Source organism: Podarcis vaucheri, assembly GCF_965113315.1.
Source record: "Podarcis vaucheri genome assembly, chromosome: 17".
In the NCBI taxonomy this organism is placed as follows: domain Eukaryota; kingdom Metazoa; phylum Chordata; class Lepidosauria; order Squamata; family Lacertidae; genus Podarcis; species Podarcis vaucheri.
The window spans coordinates 1660369-1680185 of NC_138755.1; the positions used below are offsets into that span (position 1 = coordinate 1660369).

A 19817-nucleotide genomic window follows, 5' to 3' on the forward strand; every position below is an offset into this window, starting at 1 on the left:
GCTCTCTGTTTCCACCCTTCTCTGCGTCTCTGCTTCTGAACCCCTGACATCCATCCCCCCCTCGAAGCCCCCCCTTCCCCCCTCCCCGCTGTCAGGTGTGGGTGCTGGGCGCTCCATCATCATGGGAGGGAATGCTGGATACAGGTCGCTCCCCGTGGGTGGCCGCCAACTGAAGACCTCCGAGTCTTCCCCCTCGCGGTCGTCGACGTTGACTTGTTGCTCTTCCATCTCTGTACCGCCGTGCTCGAACCCGAGGTCCTCCCCGAACACGTCCATGTCAGTCTCTGCGTCGGTCGCTCGACCTGGCATCTCCAGCCACGTCCTGCGCCATTGCTCCTCTGGTCGATCGTCCCACCAATACGAGTTGCCTGATGCCGAACCTGCCGGTGAACCTTCTGGGGAACGGGTGCTCCGTGCGGGTTCCCCTTCTGAGTCGAATCCATGGAACGTGCTGGAAGAAAGTGTGGGTGTGAACAACCAGTCGTCGAAGAAGCTCGCTGGCATGGGTTTGTGTGGGAAGAGGGCATGAAACTCGTCCTTGAGCAGGGGTTCCTCCAAAGCGTAGTCTGGTACCCAGCTATTGGCGCTGGCCCGGGTGCCCTCTCTGGCTAAGAGGTATTCGACTCCCTCTTCCCCCCATCTGGAGTCCAAAATCTCCGTGACCTCGTTGATGTGGTCCTGGTGCTTCACCTCCCGCGTCTCCGTCCGTTCCCGGAGCGGACTTGGCGCCGTCCCTGGCTCCTGGAACCTGTGAGGTGCCTTGTAGGGAGTGAGCACCGACCTGTGGAACACCGGATGCATTCTGGAACCCTCCGGCAGCGCCAGTCGGAAGGCTACCGGGTTGATCTGCGCTTCGACTTGGTACGGACCGATCTGCTTGTGCCCCAACTTCTTCTTGGCAAGCGACCTGGTCGGCACTGCGTGGGCTGCCAACCAGACCCAGTCTCCCACTTGGATCACTTCGCCAACCCGCCTGTGCTTGTCAGCTTGCACCTTGTAGGCGTGCTTAGCTAGCTCCAGCTGCCGTCTGAGTTGATCGTGGACCGCCTGCAGCTCTGACGCGAACGCGTCCGCCGTCTGTGGTTCTCCCTCCCCCACTCTCTCCAGTCCCGGGAAGGTTCTGGGATTCCTCCCATTGTTGGCAAAGAACGGCGTCACTCCTGTGGACACGTGCTTCGTGTTGTTGTAAGCGAACTCGGCTAGCGGCAGGTAATCCACCCACGTCGCAGGCTGTTGATTGGCATAGCATCTCAGGTACTGCTGCATGATGGCATTGACCCTCTCTGCTTGCCCGTTGGTCTGCGGGTGTCTTGCTGATGCCAGATTGACCTTGACATTTAGAAAACCCATCAGCTTCTGCCAGAAAGACGAGATGAACTGGCGTCCGCGGTCGGACAGGATAGACCGTGGCAGGCCATGCACTTTGAACACGTGATCTATGAACAGTTTGGCGGTTTGTTCCGCCGTGGCCACCTTCGCACACGGAATGAAATGTGCCATCTTGGTGAACAAGTCCACCACCACTAGCACAGCTGTCTTGCCTCTCGAGCTGGGTAAATCCGTCACAAAGTCCAGGGCCACCCTCTCCCACGGTTCAAACGGTGTTTGCAGCGGTTCTAACAGTCCCGCCGGTGGTCTGTGTACCGGCTTGGCCCTCTGGCAGGTGTCGCACCTCGCGACGTAGTCCGCGACCTCTCCTCTCAGCCTGGGCCACCAGAAGTCTCTCGCGACTAATTCCATCGTTTTCTCTGTGCCAAAGTGACCGGCCGTGGGTGCGTCGTGCAACTGTTGCAGTACCTTGGCGCGAAGGTCGTCTCCTGGTACATAGACAGCCCCTTTGCGTAGGAGCAAGCCGTCCCGCACCTGGAACTCGTCCGTGGTAGCCGTGCCTCTGAGCAGTTCCGCCATCTTGTCTTGCGCGAATGAGTCGTCCCGCAATGCACGTCGCACCGCATCCAGGTCTACTGTAGCTGAGGCACACGCCCACGCCGTCGGTGCGAAGATGTGCATGGCCGCCGCTGGCGTCACCTCTTCTAGGTATTGCGGTTTTCGGGACAGTGCATCCGCCATGATGTTGGTGTCGCCTGGGACGTACTCTATTCGGAAATTGAAGTCAGCAAAGAACTCCGCCCAACGTATCTGCCTCTGGTTCAGGAACTGAGCCGTGCGCCAGTGCTCCAGATTCTTGTGGTCCGTGCAGACCTGCACCGTGTGCTTGGCGCCGATTAGGAAGTGCCTCCACGCCTTGAAAGCTGCATGAATGGCCAGCAACTCCCTGTCCCAGATGGTGTAGTTCTGCTCCGACTTGCTGAGCTTTCTGGAGTAGAACGCTCCCGGCCGCCACACCCCCTGCGGGTCTCGCTGCAGCAGGACAGCTCCCACGGCTCTGTCTGACGCGTCTGTCTCTACCCTCAACGGTTTACTGGGGTCGATATGCAGCAGTTGCTTCTCCGATGCGAAGAGATGCTTGAGCGCTTGAAAGGACTGTTCCGCCTGCTCCGTCCAGATGAATTTCTTTTTTTTGGAGCTGAGCGTGTCCGTAATTGCTGCCGTCTGCATCGCGAACCCCTTGATAAACTTGCGATAGAAGTTGGCGAAGCCGACAAACCGCTGGACCTCCTTCCGGTTGCGCGGGCTTTTCCAATCCAATACCGCACGAACCTTGGTGCTGTCCATGGCTATCCCCTTGTCCGACAACTTGTATCCCAGGAAATCCACCTCCGTCGTGTCGAACTGGCACTTCTCCAGCTTGGCGTACAGTCTATGTTGTTGCAACCTGCTGAGCACCTCCCTCACGTCTCGGTCGTGAGCTTGCTGCGAGTCAGAGAAAATCAGGATGTCATCCAGGAAGCAGACGCATGTCTTGTAGAGGAGTCCCTCCAACACGTGATGCATAAAAGCTTGAAAACAGTGAGAGCCATTTTGTAATCCAAAGGGCATAACTCTGTATTCGTAGGTGCCCAGCGGTGTGAACATGGCCGTCTTCCACTCATCGCCCTCCCGCATGCGGATGAGATTGTACGCCCCTCGCAGGTCCAACTTGGTGAACACGCGTCCCTTGCGCACCGTCGCGAGGAGGTCGTCAATCCTGGGCATGGGGTAATCAGACGGTTTGGTCATCTGGTTCAAAAGGCGGTAGTCCACAACTAGTCTTTTTTGGGGCGTGTCTTTCTTTTTCACGAAGAAAACGGGACTGCCCCCCACTGCCTTGGACTCTCTGATGAAGCCACGCTCCAGATTATGCTCGATGAACTGTTTGAGTTCCTGCATTTCATCTTCAGACATGGAGTATAGCCGCCCCTTCGGCAGCGTCGCCCCCGGTAGGAGGTCAATCTTGCAGTCATATGGCCGGTGAGGGGGTAGCTTGTCCGCCTCCTTCTCGCAGAAGACCTCCAAAAAGCTCGCGTATTTGTGGGGGACCGCTTGCAACGTTCCCAACTGCAGTTGTGATTCCTCCTCCTCTCCCTCCCGTCGGGGCAGGATGCAGTGTTCTGCGCAATAAGAGGAGCCGAAGATCAGTTGTCTCTGGTACCAAGCCAGTGTCGGACTGTGCCTGTCCAGCCAACTCATGCCCAACACAATGGGCGTGTCCGACAGTTGGGTGACATTAAAACTGATGACTTCCCTGTGGTTGCCAAGGCGCATCACCATCGGTGGCGTCTGCTTCACCACCTGCCCCCCTAGCAACTCTCTGCCATCCACTGTGACGACTTGCAGGGGCAGAGTGGCAGGCAATAGCTGTATAGCGTGCTGCTCCACAAAGCTCTGCGCTATAAAGTCTGCGTTGCTTCCAGAATCCACAGAAAGCGGCACTTCGATAGTGACGCCGTCGGGTAGCTGGAGAGATGCTGTGAGCTGCACTACTGGTTTGGGTGGGAGGGGATCCGTGGGTTGCAAGATTGCTGGGGACTGCTTCACAGATGCGTCTGGCTGGGCCCCAGTGCCTCCGTCTCCAGCCAGACATCGTCGTTTCCCTGCTGTGGTTCTCCTTGCTGCGTTGCTGCGGTCACCATGGCTGAGGCTGCAGTGTGCTTGTGGAGCCTCCGGGGACACTCCTTCGCCAAATGGCCTGGATCCTCGCAGATGTAACACTTCCTGTTCCCTCTAGGAGGCTTCGCTTTCACTGCTGCCGGTGCTAGGGCTCTGGCTGCTGACTGAGCCCTTGCACCTCCAACCTCCATCGGTTCCCCTCCCCCTCCTGGCGGAGGTGTGGATTGCGCACGCGCTGCTTCCCTCGGAACGAAAGAGAAACTTCTCGCTGCTTCGCGCCCTCCACGTCCTTCATCTCTGCACCATGGACGTTCTTCCAGCCTCACCCCCACAGTCAGCGCCCTTTGGACCACCTCCTGCGTGCTTCGGGGCCTCTCCCCCCTTGCAATTTCATCCTTAACCGCAGAACTTAGACCCTCCCAGAAGAGGTCTCTGACAGGGGGCGAATCCCGATCCCATTCTAAAGCACTGACCAGCGCAAAAAATCGGGCGTGATACTGCCGGACGCTCGCCCTCCCTTGTTTTAGTCCATGAATCTCCCGTCTGGCAAGATCCACATCAATAGTAGACAAAAAACACGCATCCATCGCTTTGATAAAGGCATCTGCATTCTGAAGCGCCGGATCTTTATCCCTCCACAAATTGCGCAGCCAGGCTTTGGCATCCCCATGCAAATGGGACAATATGAACCCCACCTTCTCTTCCTCATCTCTAAAGTCTTTTGCCAGCAGTTGCAGTGCGCACATTACGTCTGCTCTAAAATTAGGGTACTGTTGCAAAGTCCCATCGAAGTGAGCCACAAGCCCTCCTGCTCTCCGTGCCAATCCCACGCCCTCCGGTCTGGGTCCCGGTTGCCCTTGCTTAACAAGCATTTCAAACCTGGCGTGTAGGTCTCTGTAGGCGGCTGTAGTCTCCTCCTCCCGTTTCTTGGAAGCCAATACCTCTGAGGACAACTGGGTCACTGCCTCTTGCAGCGCGGAGATCCTCTGTTCTTCCGTCATCTTGCTAACCTTTGTGAGCTCGCTTACAGACACCCCTCTTCCTCCCCTAGCGGCTTCTGCTCCCGCTGCGAGGTTTCAGGTTTCTGAAGCTTTGAAGAGACGGGTCTTACTGTCAGAGCTGCTACCAGGTCCCAGCTCACATAGGACCACGCCACACAGCGTCCACTTTAAAGGAGTCTTTATTGAGTTACAGGTTTCATTTCCGAACTGCAGCGTGCAGCTCTACACCTTCTGCTCTAGGTCGGCGAAGACCCGTCTGAGTCCCCGCCTCTTGCACACCAGCTTAATACCCTAGCCTTGCTCCACCTCCTTCGCCTCTCCCTACGTCTCTGGGTCCTTCTGCCCCCCTGGGCCTCCTCCCTTCTACTCTCCTCTGACGCTGACCCCCCTGATCCTTCTGCCTCCTTGCGGCGGGCTTTAGGACCTGGCTCACTCTCCGGGCTGCTTACTGCTCCAGCTTCCGCTGCATTTGAACTTGGCGCGCGCGCCCAACTCTCTACTTTCCTCTTAACCGTTGCCTCGCTCTCTGAGGAGGGCGTGACCACCCCTGACTCGTGCCCTCCCTCCTGCTGACAGCCTCCGGAACCCGATGCCTGGCTACCTTCCTCCCTGCTGCTCTCAGTCTTGAGCGTGGGTCCCGACTTCCAGCTGCTGCCGCCCTCAGTTATGAGCGTGGGTCCCGACTTCCAGCTGCTGCTCTCTGAATCTCCTCTGTTCCCTTCCTCCTGGGGTGTCCCCCCGGATCCCCCCCTTGCTCTGCTCACTGGGGCTCCCTTTTGGGAGTCCTCTGACTCACTGCTTAGGCTTGGAGATCTCGGGTCGTCATCATCACTCATTCTCCCTTCGGCTTCCTCCCCCTCGCTCTCTGTTTCCACCCTTCTCTGCGTCTCTGCTTCTGAACCCCTGACAAATACCATTTTAAAAATCCTGACCTATCCCCATATTCTCTAAATTGTGTAACATAAAACTCCAGGAAACATTGTCAAAGGCTTTCTCTGCATCAATAAACATTAGCATTGCTTTACAGCTCTTTCTTGCTTCTTATGTTGTATTTCATATGTCTTCCAGGCAGAAATCCTGCCTGGTCTTTATGAATATACTCAGATAAAACCTTCTTTAGCCTGTTGGCCAGTATATTTGCAAAAAAATTATAATCCACATTGAGTAGGGAGATTGGTCTGTAGTTTTTAACATTGGATCTATCTTGACCCTTCTGGCAAACCAGAGCAGTGCACGGAAATGCCATTAACCTTCCCGCCGGAGCGGTACCTATTTATCTACTTGCACTTTTTTTTGGCATGCTTTCAAACTGCTAGGTTGGCAGGAGCAGGGACCGAGCAACGGGAGCTCACCCCGTCGCTGGGATTCGAACCGCTGACCTTCTGATCGGCAAGCTCTAGGCTCTGTGGTTTAACCCACAGCGCCACCCGCATCCCTGAGAGCTGCAATTCCCATCACCCTTAAAAAACTACAGTTCTCAGGATTCTTTGAGGAACATAATTTGTCTTATATGCATGCAGCTGAAATGTTTTCAGAATTAAATCCTTTAGTTAGCCTGGTTTTGCTATCTGCAGCAGCTCTGTGGAGGAAGAGCCTGCCCTTTTTTAAAAATGTCTTGCTTTTTTTTTTATTTCTTGCCCTCCTGCTGCTCAGAGCAATTCTGTTCCCGCTGCATCTTTCCTATTCCAATGGAGCAGGGGGAGCCATCATGGCAGGGCAGTGAGCATGTCCAGCAATGCAGTCAATTCCCCCAAGTTCCAGTTACGTCACTACCACCATTTGGCAGCCTAGAAACAAAACAATGCAACTTTCTATGACACCTTTGGCCTGTGTGTGCAGGGCAAAATAGTATGGAGTAGCTGGAACAGAGGGAAAGATCCCAGGTCATTTCCTACTGCACACTGAGAATCTATTCTGAGATGACTCAAGGGATGGAGGTGAGAGATGTTCATAGAAATTAATGGAGTCATCTCAAGGGGCAAAAGAAGGCAAGACTCCTGTCCCTTTAATAGCTGTGTAGAAGTTCAGTAGGTGGTACTTTGTGTGTACTTTGTGTTTTTATTGTAAACAGCCCTGAAATCTAAAGAGCAGTATAGAAATCATCATCATCATCTAATATTCCTGCTGCTACACATGCATTAAAGGGACTGGAGCCCCCACCCTTTGTATAAGAAAAGGCTGGTGATCCAAATTCCATAGCAAATGCAGTTCATACTGTAGGTCGGATGTGGTTGGGAAAGAGTGACTTATTAATTAATTAATATTAATATTCCATCATGCCATCCCTGCAGGGCAGTGAGAGTAGTTATACAGTTGCACCCTCCCTGATTTTCCCCCAGACCAAAGCAAGTACCGTATTTTTCGCACCATAGGGTGCACCAGATCATAGGGCGCACCTAGTTTTTAGACGGGGAAATCAATTAAAAAAATATTTTTCCCCCCCAGCCCCAAAGAGCAGCATACAGGCTGCGCACAACCTCTCCCTGCCGGAGGCACAAGCCTGCATTCGCTCCATAGGACGCACACACATTTCCCCTCAATTTTTGGAGGGGGAAACTGCGTCCAATAGAGCGAAAAATACAGTAATCAGTTCCATTCGGAAGCCTCATGCTCTGTTGAGTTCATGTAGAGTGGGTACCCTTGTAATAAGACTTTGAATAATAGGCAAATACTTTAAATGCAAAATAGTAACAGTACTAAGAATAGATCCAAGTTTGAGCAAAAACTCCTGTCTTTGGTTCTAACTTTTATTTGCCAGGGCCCTCAGCCACAGGCCCAGCTAACATATGCACATCAGGGACACACTGCTACATTTTGTTGCAGCACCCTACATCCAAATAAATGGCAAGGATGCCCAAGTTGGATTGGACATGCAGTGAGACAAGGACACAGAAGTATATATATTTTGTCAGGCCTAAAGTACCACTGATCCATTGGGGAGCTCCCTTTCATTCACCTCCCATCAGAGACAAGGTGTGGGCTTTTTAATTGCCATCAGCTGTGAATTGATGCTTTTGAATTCTGGTGCTGGAGGAGACTCTTGAGAGTCCCATGGACTGCAAGAAGATCAAACCTATCCATTCTTAAGGAAATTAGCCCTGAGTGCTCACTGGAAGGACAGATCATGAAGCTGAGACTCTAATACTTTGGCCACCTCATGAGAAGAGAAGACTCCCTGGAAAAGACCCTGATGTTGGGAAAGATGGAGGGCACAAGGAGAAGGGGACGACAGAGGACGAGATGGTGGGACGGTGTTCTCGAAGCTATGAACATGAGTTTGACCAAGCTGTGGGAGGCAGTGGAAGACAGGAGTGTCTGGCGTGCTCTGGTCCATGGCGTCACGAAGAGTCGGACACGACTAAATGACTAAACAACAAGTGTCTATTTGACTTTGATGGACATCTGAGGAGGGAGGTATAGAGGTCCTTAATGGATAAGCATGGTTCTTCCCCCAACCCCTCTGTCTTCTCCCTCTAAGGGTTTTGGGAAAGCAGCTGATGTAGCTGGTGATATACAGTGGTACCTCGGGTTACAGACGCTTCAGGTTACAGACTCCGTTAACCCAGAAATATTACCTCAGATTAAGACTTTTGCTTCAGGATGAGAACAGAAATCGTGCTCCGGCGGCGCGGCAGCAGCAGGAGGCCCTGTTAGCTTAAGTGGTGCTTCAGGTTAAGAACAGTTTCAGGTTAAGAACAGACCTCCGGAACGAATTAAGTTCTTAATCCGAGGTACCACTGTATTGCTAATGGTGATAATATTTTTTTAATTGAATAATGATGCTTCTAGAATCTCTAATAATTTGAAGCCTTGAATAAGTCTCATTCCCTCTATAGTGGGGCTGTGGTTTTTTATGGTAAGTTTATGCCTTTCTTAGCCAGGTTTTCATAATCTCTAGCATGCACTCCTCAGGCACAATCTGTTTCTGATGACTGCAAGTATGTTTATTCAGAAAGCTATGCTTTCAAATTTTAAAGCAGGCTTCTGGGAATGCAGTGGAGATCTTTACATTGACTTAAATGCTTGCTCATCTGCTGTCCAGATGTTGCCAGCTGTTGAACAACTTCAAGGCCCTCTCCTTCCTTACAGTTCTTCTAGTGGATCGGGACCAGACACCTTTCTTTCTTTCTTTGTGAAGAATTTTAAGCTGCCCTTCATTAATTAAATGTTTGATATCAAGGTGGTGCAGAAAAAATGATGACTAAAGATGGTTCACCCACCGCTGATACAAACACAAAATCTAAAATGATAAAAACATGATTCAAACAACATTTCTATTAAAACTAAAAAAAGGAATAGAATCTAGTAAGTCAGATTTAAACAGTAAAGTGCATGGAGAAGTGTGACCGCTGTACAAGTATATCGGGAAACAGAACCATGTTCCAGAATCCTGTGGGCTGCCCCTGCCTCTCAATATCTCACTCCCCTCTTTCCTGGGTCAGATGTGAGGCTTCCACGGAGCTCACTCCAAATGGAGGCCTGAACTTGCTTAAGGACGGGCATTGGCGCTTGTTCCTGCGTTGCGGAGGGGACCCAAATGTGGTGTCAACCAGGTGTTGCTTATTATTACTGTCAGTGGCTCTCCGAGGTGTGTTGGGCAATGGTCTTTCTCAGTATCAGCTCGTGATCCCTTCTTAGACTGGATCTACATTGTTAAAAAACGCTGTAGGGAAAAAATGCTATAAAAGCTCTCAATGCAAAATCCCCCTGGTGACAGATCACAGCTCTACAACGCCGTCTGGTGTCACATGTTTATAATGCAGTTATAATGATATAATTGATGAGCGTAAAAAGGTAAAGGGACCCCTGACCATTAGGTCCAGTCGTGGGCGACTCTGGGGTTGCGGCGCTCTGAGTCCTAAGTGTAGATTTGAAGCTGGGACCTTCTGCTTCTGCAGCATGTGCTCTGTCACCCAGAAAGGCTCCCTTGATGCACACCCCGCCTCTCCCAGGTCGAGGTGGCCCAAGGGCGCATGCTTCACCCCCACGCCGTCCCTGTTCTCAGCTGCCCCGTGCAAAGGGCGAGAGGGCATCCTGCGCATTTGCCTGCTCTGCAAGATGGGAGTGGCGCTGGGCTCCCAGGTCGTTCCACCTGCGCCTAAATTTCTGAATAATGTCATGGAAAAACTTGACACGCCTTTTCCTTTTTTAGCTTGCTCATGGCTGGCTGTGGTCCACAAGAGCTTTTAGAATGGTAAGCACCAGTGCCAGATTTACGTATAAGCTAAACAAGCTATAGCTTAGGGCCCCCCCAAGACTTTAAGGGGGGGGGCTGTATGTACGTTTCCAAAATAGAAGATAAAAAACAAACAAAATAAAACCTACATACAGCAACAGTGTTTTAGTTTGTAGGTTCCTATGATGTTAGTAATGGGCCCCGCCTGCTATATAAAGAGCCCCATTACCTTCAGGAGCTTAGGGCCTCATCAAACCTCAATCTGGCCCTGGTCAGCACACACATTGTTTGAGCTAAAGGGGACTGGAGGTGGAACTGTGGGGCCAACCTATGCCTGAATGGCCCTTTTTGTTTAGATTGGAGAGTGGCTGAGGACAGAGCCCTGGCAGGCAGTGGCGGGGGGGGGGGTGCCTAAACCCTTCCCTCTCTGCCATCCCTACACCCCCCTCACCAAATTGTCCTTACAAGAAGTTTCGAATGTTTCAAACTTGGAGCAAGGAAATGGGTATACAGTGGACTTCACATTAAGAACTTAATTTGTTCTGGAGGTCCGTTCTTAACCTGAAATTGTTCTTAACCTGAAGCACCATTTTAGCTAATGGGGCCTCCTGCTGCTGCCGCGCCACCGGAGCACGATTTCTGTTATCATCCTGAAGCAAAGTTCTTAACCCGAGGTACTGTTTCTGGGTTAGCGGAGTCTGTAACCTGAAGCATCTGAACCCGAGGTACCACTGTACTAGACTTCGGTTGATGCAGCCTAGAATAGCATTAGCTCTTTTTTTGCTGCTGCATCACACTGTTGACTCATGCTAAACTTGTGGTCCACCAAGACCCCAAATCCTTTTCCACATGTACTGCTAGTAAGCCAGGTGTCCCCTATCCTATATTTATATATATATTCAGCGAGTGCTGAAGACACACACTTCTCTACCCTGACCTTTGGCACTGGGATGTGTGTTCTCACCCCACCCCCCATTCCTGTGACTGAGTTTTAAATTGTTGTAAGCTGCTGTGGGACTTGCTGGTGGAAGGCAAGCAAGAAATGTAAACAAGAACAGCAACAATAACAATGGCTCAATGAGCAGGTCATCGTCTAATCTTCTAGGTAGTTCCTACCACCTTTCTGCAACCTGCATGAATAACCCAGGAGTTCACCTGCCTAGGGCATCCTTGGAGCAACTCCTCCCAAGGTGCGCCCCCCTCCAGTGTAAAGACAGGTCTCAACTGTGTTTTAATGCATTTATTTCTGGAACTCAGCAGAGCTGTTTCTTGCCAGATAATAACCCTAATAATGAGTGTAGACTTGGTTTGTTAGCATCCCTGCTGACACCAGGGGGCAGTGTTTCTCTACACATTGCATCCTGCAACATATTGAGACAGGTCCCGCCCTTGACAATGCAATCTCCATGCCACCCTGGAAATGAAAATAAAACAGATTAGGACACATCCAACAACACGCTGTGTACATGTTACCAACTTAAAACATAGCTAGTTGTTCTTTTTTTTCTGAATTTGGCTTGAAGCTGGCCATGACCTGAAGCTGGAGGAATGTGTTGAACTCAGCCTTAGCTTTATCTGCTTTCACCCCTCTCTAATTATTATTATTAAAATGTTTGTGATGGTTTAAAACACACACACACACACACACACACACACACACACACACACACACAAGCTGCCCTGAACATTGTCACTAATACAAAGAGTCAGATATAAATATAAATAGACTTAACAAAAAATGGCAGCCTCCGCAGAGGGAGGGTGATTCTGCTGGGGATGTCAATGATCTGGTCAGACCCCGCATGGGTATAAGACAGAAATCCCCTAAATACAGGGCAGGCTTTGCATAAGAAACCAAGACCAGTGAATCAGACAGAGGTACAGCAGGCAGGCCTCTCTTGCAGATGTGGACTTAGAGAAGCCCTTAGGTGACACAGTCACTTGTTTCTTGTGGCAGAGTAAGGTAAAGGGTAAAGGGACCCCTGACCATTAGGTCCAGTCGTGGCCGACTCTGGGGTTGCGGCGCTCATCTCGCTTTACTGGCCGAGGGAGCCGGCGTACACCTTCCGGGTCATGTGGCCAGCATGACTAAGCCGCTTCTGGCGAACCAGAGCAGCGCACGGAAACGCCGTTTGCCTTCCCACCAGAGCGGTACCTATTTATCTACTTGCACTTTGACGCGCTTTCAAACTGCTAGGTTGGCAGGAGCAGGGACCGAGCAACGGGAGCTCACACCGTCGCAGGGATTCAAACTGCCAACCTTCTGATCTTCAAGTCCTAGGCTCTGTGGTTTAACCCACAGCGCCAACCACATCCCTATTGTGGCAGAGTAGCGGTTCTCTAATGCTAAGGCTGGTAGTGTGACCAGTTCAACCACCCAGGCCACCAAAACAATGATGTAGAGTGGAGTGCCAAAGGTATCCCCCTCCCAAATGTTAGTGTAGCACAAGACACTGCTGAAAATTGAGAGCCCAAAGGCCACCACTGTCCAGTGGCGAGCGCTGAAACTTTTCCTAGGTGAACAGTTAGGGCCAGAGGCAACAGCTTGTGAGGGAGATGGGGGGGGGCAATGTCATGCATGTGAAACTGTGATGTCCTGACGCTGCACATGTGAGCATCACACCAGGCAGAAGCTTCCCGGGCACCAGGGGAACATTTAGTGGACTAGCCTAGACCCCGTAGTCCAGTCACTGCACACCATGGTCATCATCTAATGGCCTCACAGTATTCCCCAGCTCACACTTGGGAACAACGATGTTCCAGGCCATTTCCCATTTCCAGCGTGACCTTGTGCTGCCGCGGTGACTGGGTGTCTGGGCAGATGCCTCCACCTCTTGCCAGGAAACGCCACTAAGAGTTTTCTCCCAACAGACTTCTTACCAGGCACCCATTCCATCCTCTGAGTTGTCGACCACAATCTTAGCACAAGCCACATCTGGAGCGACGTTGTCTGTCAGCAGTTCTGCAAGGAAAGAAGATGGAATACAGACATGAAAGGTCCCTGCTGGGATGCTATAGGTCTGGATAAGTTTTGCAGTGACGGTGGGTGCAGGTAGGTAAAAAAAGGATTAAAAAGGTAAAAAGGGAGGGTGTAAAGTAGGCCAAACAATATCGCTTGACCCATCCATGTTGTCACTGACCCACTGCCCATTAGCATGCAATTTGAAATGCCCTGTTGCATCAAGAAGGATGCAATATTTCTATACCCTTATGAATTCCAAGTCAAATAAATGCATTTGCTGAGGTCTCACTCCTACAATGTTCAGTTATATGTGTAACTTGAAATCCCCTGGTTGGGGGGGGTGGCATTTCAGGGAGGAAGCCCCAGCCAGCAGATACATCAATGTACAAATACGGTCAGGCTAGACTGTTGACCCACGGCTATCCAACTTTCTACCTTTGGGGTTGTGGACTCCACACCTGCAAAGAGCAGAAGGTGAGGAAGGACAACTGGTCCTTTCTGTATCCCAAAAGTGTTTGATGTGGCTTACATCACAATTTAGATCAGGGTGGGGAACATGTGGCCCTCCAGATGTCGTTAGAGTCTAGCTTCCATCAGCCCCAGCCAACATCTGGTGGGCCAAAGGTTCTCCATCTCTGAATGAGGCAAAACTCTCTCCAGGGGAAGCCAATTCTCACCAGAGCATTGAATTCTGCACATGTTGGAACTCGGCTGACTGCCATCCTGGCACCAGTAACGACTGTTGATCTGGAAGATACCAAAGTCAGTGCTGCCATCGTAGTCATTGTAGTGCGTGGCAGCAGTATTATAGCTGCTCTCGTGACAGGCCGTGCAGACCCCTGAGACAGATACATAATCAGAGCAGAGCTAAGTGCACACAGTCTGGGAAGCATGCCCCATTCTTTACCTCCTCCCTGCAGGTGTTTCAAAACCCTGCCTTATCAGGAGCTCTCCAGAGAGTCAGTGATCCGGAGGCGGAGGAGGGCAGGGGAGCTGCCCAGCAAGGAGTCACAGGGCACTGCTGCCCCACCCTTCTCCGCCTGTTCCAGGACAGTTGAGGAGCCCGGCCTCCTCCTCACAAGCAGGAACGGCAATAGCTGACCTCACGCTCCCAGACGGGCAATGCATGACTGGATCTGGGATTCTGCTGAGCTGCATCCCCACCTCTGCCCCTGGGCTCATGCTTGGTTTGGAGCAGGTCTGTGTGTGAAGCCACTCAGGGTGTTTTGGATTTTCCCACAGCTGCAGCTGCCTTGAGGGAGATATCTTTTGGGGGGGTGGTCTTCAGAGAGCATCCACTAATTCTCCTTTAACAATAGCCGGGTGCAAAAGAAGACAGAACCCCTGCACCTTTCCATAGTTGCCTAAAAAGGGGGGCGGGATTTCATAAAATGCAGCTTGTTGCGTCAGCTACCTGCCCCACACCTGACGCAGCATCTGGGGCGGGGGGAGGACACAGAAAACAAACCACCTCTGAACAATTCCATCTCCAAGAAATGCCCCTGGCTTCATCCCATCCACCTCTACACTGCATCCTTCCACTTCTCCCCAGATGGATGCACAAACCATCCTCTTCACCTCTTGCTACTGCCAACACCAGCTGCTTGATAACGGCGCACTTTAAGCCGCCGGAGGGGGGGCGGGGGCGGCAAAGGACCCCCTTCCACGCCAGCCCTTGCCCTCCTCCCTTCCCCTCCATGCTCGCCAGAGCAGCGCCTCACCAACCGGTTGCGCACACAAGTCCCATGCGGCAACCTGGGCAACCTTAAAAGTTAGGAAAGCACCAAAACCACAGGCAACATATGCAATAGAATTAGCAAGAAGAGACGTCTGAATCACAACAGTTTATTGTACAAGGGAATCTCCATGTAAATAGTGGAGGGTTAATCTTTAAAATAAAGCTCTCCACCCAAACTTCCCCAAGTTTGAAAATAAACTTCAATGCAGAGAAAGTCACATGCATGAGGAACAACAACATCAAAAGAAGAAATGAAGTATAAAGGTGAGGTATAGGTAATTTATATTATTACTGAAGCGCCTGTTGTGTGTCTGTTCTGGCTACTATTTTGAAACAATTGTTTTTTAAAAAAACACAACAACAACATGAAAAAGAGCATGTTTCTGGCACCTCTTTAGTCCGGCCCCCAACAGTGTCTGAGGGACAGTGAACTGGCCCCCTGTTTAAAAAGTTTGAGGACTCCTGCCATAGCAGGATGCAGCAGAGCATGTTGCAGAGTAGCTATAGAAATGTGGAGAGAGACCACCTTCCCCTCATAATGACAGCCAGACACATGGTCAGGGAGACCCAGAAGATCAAATACTCACCCCAAATGGAGTGTGTCACACACACACACACCCCACACGCCCCACTCTCAGATAAATTCTGTCTTTTCATCATGCCTGCCTAGTCAAGACCCAGGTGTCCCCCAGTGGACTCACAGTTGGCCAGGCTGTAGCCAGCATAACCATCTAAGCCCAGCTGCTGGAGCCTCTGAGCCAGCGCACAGCGCCCATAGACCAGGCCTTCTCCTGTGGCGAGGAGACCGGTGAGCAAGGGCAGCAGCCAAAGAGCCTTCATCATCGCACTTCAGGAGGGCAAGGAGCGAGGCGCGGGTGTCACGCTACTTTTATAGAGGCTCTTTGGCACTCCTCTGGAAAGCAGCCAAGTCGGTAGGACTTCCAGAGACCTTTGAGGACGTTGGCCCTGACCTTGCTTAGCTAATCAGCATGTGTGCGTCAACAAGAAGCAGCAGGCGTGACTCCCTGGCAGAGGGCTGAGAGCTGTGGCTCCAGCTTCCAAGTTGTATTACTAGATTGTAATTAATTCATATTTTTTTTTAAAAAAAGTATTGCCATACTATATTTGATAAATTCACAATATAATCAATTTTATTCCTGTATTAGAATTTTAATTTTAAGGCACAAATAAGGCAGTTTATGGGAACTTTCTATGGGTGGTATTCAACCAAGTCTTACTCAGAATAGACCCACTGAAATTAATGGACCTCATTTTGTCATGTTCATCAATTTCAACGGGCTATATTCAATGAAATTGTTGCACTAGGACAGGGGTATGGAAACCTTTTGACTCTGTGGGTCAGATCCTGACCAGAATCAGCCTTGTGAGCCAATGTTGACAAATGGGTGGGGCTTCTCACCTGACAATCACATGCCCGCCTCCTCCTCCTATTCCTATAGCGATTGGTTACCTCTCTATGAGCCTGCAGAGTTATTCTTGACAACTTTCATGACCTAGTCAAAAGGACTTTCCTAGGATTGCCTCCTGACTTTTATCTTCCCACCTTCTGAACCCAGAGCAAACAGTGAGGTGGTTTGATTCTTGCTTCTTATTCTGTGTCCAGTGGAAAATCTGGCACCTGGCCGTTTGCAAAGGAGTCATCTGGCTACAGCAGCACAGACTGTTCCTTCACCGCTGGGAAGGTTGCCAAGTGGCTTCATACTTGCACATTAGTTCTCCATAAACAGAAAGCAGCCCTATATTATGTGGCATGACCCTGCCTTTAAAGCATCTTCAGAGCACATCTTTTCCTTCAAAGAATGCTGGGCATGGTAGTTTGACAGGAATTGTAACTCCCTGAGAGGTAAACTGCAGTGCCCAGAATTCTTTGAGGGAAGCATCCTCACGGATGCAGAACGTTATATGGCAAGTGTGAAAGTGCAACTTCTGCAGACTGAAAATGTAGGCTATGGTGCAAAGAAACTGGCTTCAATAAGGGATTTTCATACAAATGTTAAAACCTTGAACTTGGTAGCAGATTGGCAGCCAGTGCAAATCTTTACTTAGAGGTGTAACATGCAGGCAGGATCTCAGGCCTGAAAGAAGTTAAGCAGCAGCTTTCTGTAGTAAATGGATTTTCCAGACCAAGTACAAGGGAAATCCTGCATAGACGTGGACCATTAGGTGGAAGACTGCCTGCACTTTTGCTTTTTCTCTACAGAGAAAAAGAACTGGCCGAATGATTTTTGGGATGGGAGAGGGTGTGTAAAATGAAAGCTAGAAAGAGAAGGAGTCCGGAATCAGAAGAATCTTTATTTGCATCAGCCACTAGCCACAGCGATAAAATAAAATACAATGTACTGAAGATAGAGGTAAAAAGGTAACTGTACAAAATACGTTCTAGAGGCTTACAGCTATAATCAAATAATAGCTCTTATTCTAATTGCCCCTGCTAAAAACCTTGCAGTTTTTGCTGTCACCTGCTCATCTTGATCTGCCAAGAGAAAGGACACTGTGGCAGTGGCTGGGCGACCTGGCATGGGCAATAATAGAGGGGTCATAACCTCGCTCCTCAAATCATTATATATATATTTTTTTTAATAAAAATTTTATTAGTTTTACAAAGTTTTTTAAACAAACACACACATAAAAAGACATACAAACACGCATAGTTTCATAACAATTTTTCATAAACCTCTTTTCTCGGACTTCCCCATACCTCCCCTTTCTGCATCCCAATGTTCATAGTTTTTTAGCAACTTCCAAATATTTCTTTCCAACCTCTGTCATGTTAATCTTTTCTTTAATCTAATCTTATATTACTGTAACCCTTTCTTTCTGAAAACCTCGACATTCTAGCATTCATCAAGTTTATAATAGTCCTTAAGATATATTTTAAAATTCTTCCACTCTTCTTCCGTCGTCTCTTTTCCCCGATCACGGATTCTGCCAGTCATCTCAGCCAATGTCATATAGTCCATCACTTTGATCTGCCATTCTTCCAAGGTGGGTAGATCTTGTGTCTTCCAATACTTTGCGATAAGTATTCTCGCTGCTGTTGTAGCATACATAAAGAAAATTCTATCTTTCTTTGACACCAATTGGCCGACAATGCCCAAGAGAAAGGCCTCTGGTTTCTTAGGAAAAGTACATTTAAGTACCTTTTTCATTTCATTATATATCATTTCCCAGAAAGCCTTAATCTTCGGGCATGTCCACCAAAGGTGATAGAAAGTGCCTTCAGTTTCTTTACATTTCCAACACTTATTATCAGGCAAATGGTAAATTTTTGCTAGCTTGACTGGGGTCATGTACCACCTGTAAACCATTTTCATAATATTTTCCTTTAAGGCATTACATGCCGTAAATTTAATACCGGTGTTCCACAACCATTCCCAGTCAGCAGACATAATGTTATGACCAACGTCCTGTGCCCACTTAATCATAGCTGATTTAACTGTTTCATCTTGTGTATTCCATTTCAGCAGCAAATTATACATTCTTGACAAATTCTTAGTATTGGGTTCTAACAGTTCGGTCTCTAATTTTGATTTTTCCACCTGGAAGCCAATTTTCCTGTCTTGTTTGTAGATCTCCATTATTTGATAATAATGGAGCCAATCTCGTACTATCGGTTTCAGTTTCTCACGACTCTGTAATTTCAATTTATCTCCATCTTGTTCCAAAATTTCCCAATACTTTGGCCATCTGGCCTCCATATTGAGCTTTTTCACTGCCTTAGCCTCCAAGGGTGACAGCCATCTAGGGGTTTTGTTTTCCAACAGATCTTTATATCTTATCCAAACATTGTACAAAGCTTTCCTGACAATATGGTTTTTAAAGGCCCTTTGCACCTTGATTTTATCATACCATAAGTATGCATGCCAACCAAATTCATTATTAAAACCTTCTAGATCCAAAATGTCTGTGTTCTCGAGGAGCATCCATTCTTTCAACCAGCAGAACGCTGCTGCTTCATAATACAGTTTTAAGTCCGGCAGGGCAAATCCCCCTCTTTCTTTTGCATCTGTAAGTACTTTAAATTTTATTCTGGGCTTTTTGCCCTGCCAGACAAACTTCGCAATATCTTTCTGCCACCTCTTGAAACAGTCCATCTTGTCCAAAATCTGCAAAGTCTGAAACAGAAATAACATTCTAGGCAATACATTCATTTTAATAACTGCAATTCGGCCTAACATTGACAGTTTCAAATTTGTCCATATTTCTAAATCTTTTTTAATTTCTAACCAACATTTTTCATAGTTATCTTTATACAGATTTAAATTTTTAGATGTCAGCTGAACCCCTAGGTATTTGACCTTCTTAACCACTGTCAAACCTGCTCCTCAAATCATTATAAAGAGTGCAAGCCAGACGCACATGAGCCACTGACTCAATACTGCCATCTCCACAGGGACATGACTGTTTTTCCAGCAGGATTTTTTGAAACTGACCCTCAAGTACAGCCGAAGATGAAAGTGCAAAAGTGCAAAAGTGCAAAAGTGAAAGCGCATCTGTATTTTGGAATTGTTACATTTTGCAAATAGGGTGCCAAAGTGTCAAAATGACTAGGTGGAAAATAATCATACCATGGACAAAATTTCCTTATTGTGACCAAAGTGTTCTGTCACTCAGTATCATATAGGCACTGTCTAATTAAATTATTTGCTTTACAGAAGCCCAGTGTTAATAACTGTTGTGGTAATAAACCAGAAAAGTAAAGCTTTTAGTTGACAATTTTAGTCCAAGTGCTCTCATGCGATACTAAAGGTAATAGACCAGTGGGGTTTAAATTTAGGCAAAGCCAATAATTAAATGCCCTACACCAAATCTGTAATTCAACAGAGGGGAAATTAGCACAATGTAAGCACAATGAAGCACTTGGAACACAGGATGGAGCAGAAAAAAACTGCCTTAGGAACTTAGATTGAACAGCTTCTGTAGATTCAA

At 49.0% G+C, this 19817-nt stretch overlaps 1 protein-coding gene across 1 annotated transcript; it reads right to left on the reverse strand.

Moving 5' to 3' along the window:
* Positions 1-11392: 11392 nt before the first annotated feature.
* On the reverse strand, positions 11393-15736 carry LOC309522551 (lysozyme C-like). Its single transcript, XM_082205924.1, has 4 exons — positions 15569-15736; positions 13807-13968; positions 13048-13129; positions 11393-11581 (listed from the first exon to the last, which is right to left on the reverse strand). Exons 1-4 carry the CDS (start codon positions 15708-15710, stop codon positions 11515-11517), a joined length of 453 nt encoding a protein of 150 aa, XP_082062050.1. The 5' UTR covers positions 15711-15736; the 3' UTR covers positions 11393-11514.
* Positions 15737-19817: the final 4081 nt, after the last annotated feature.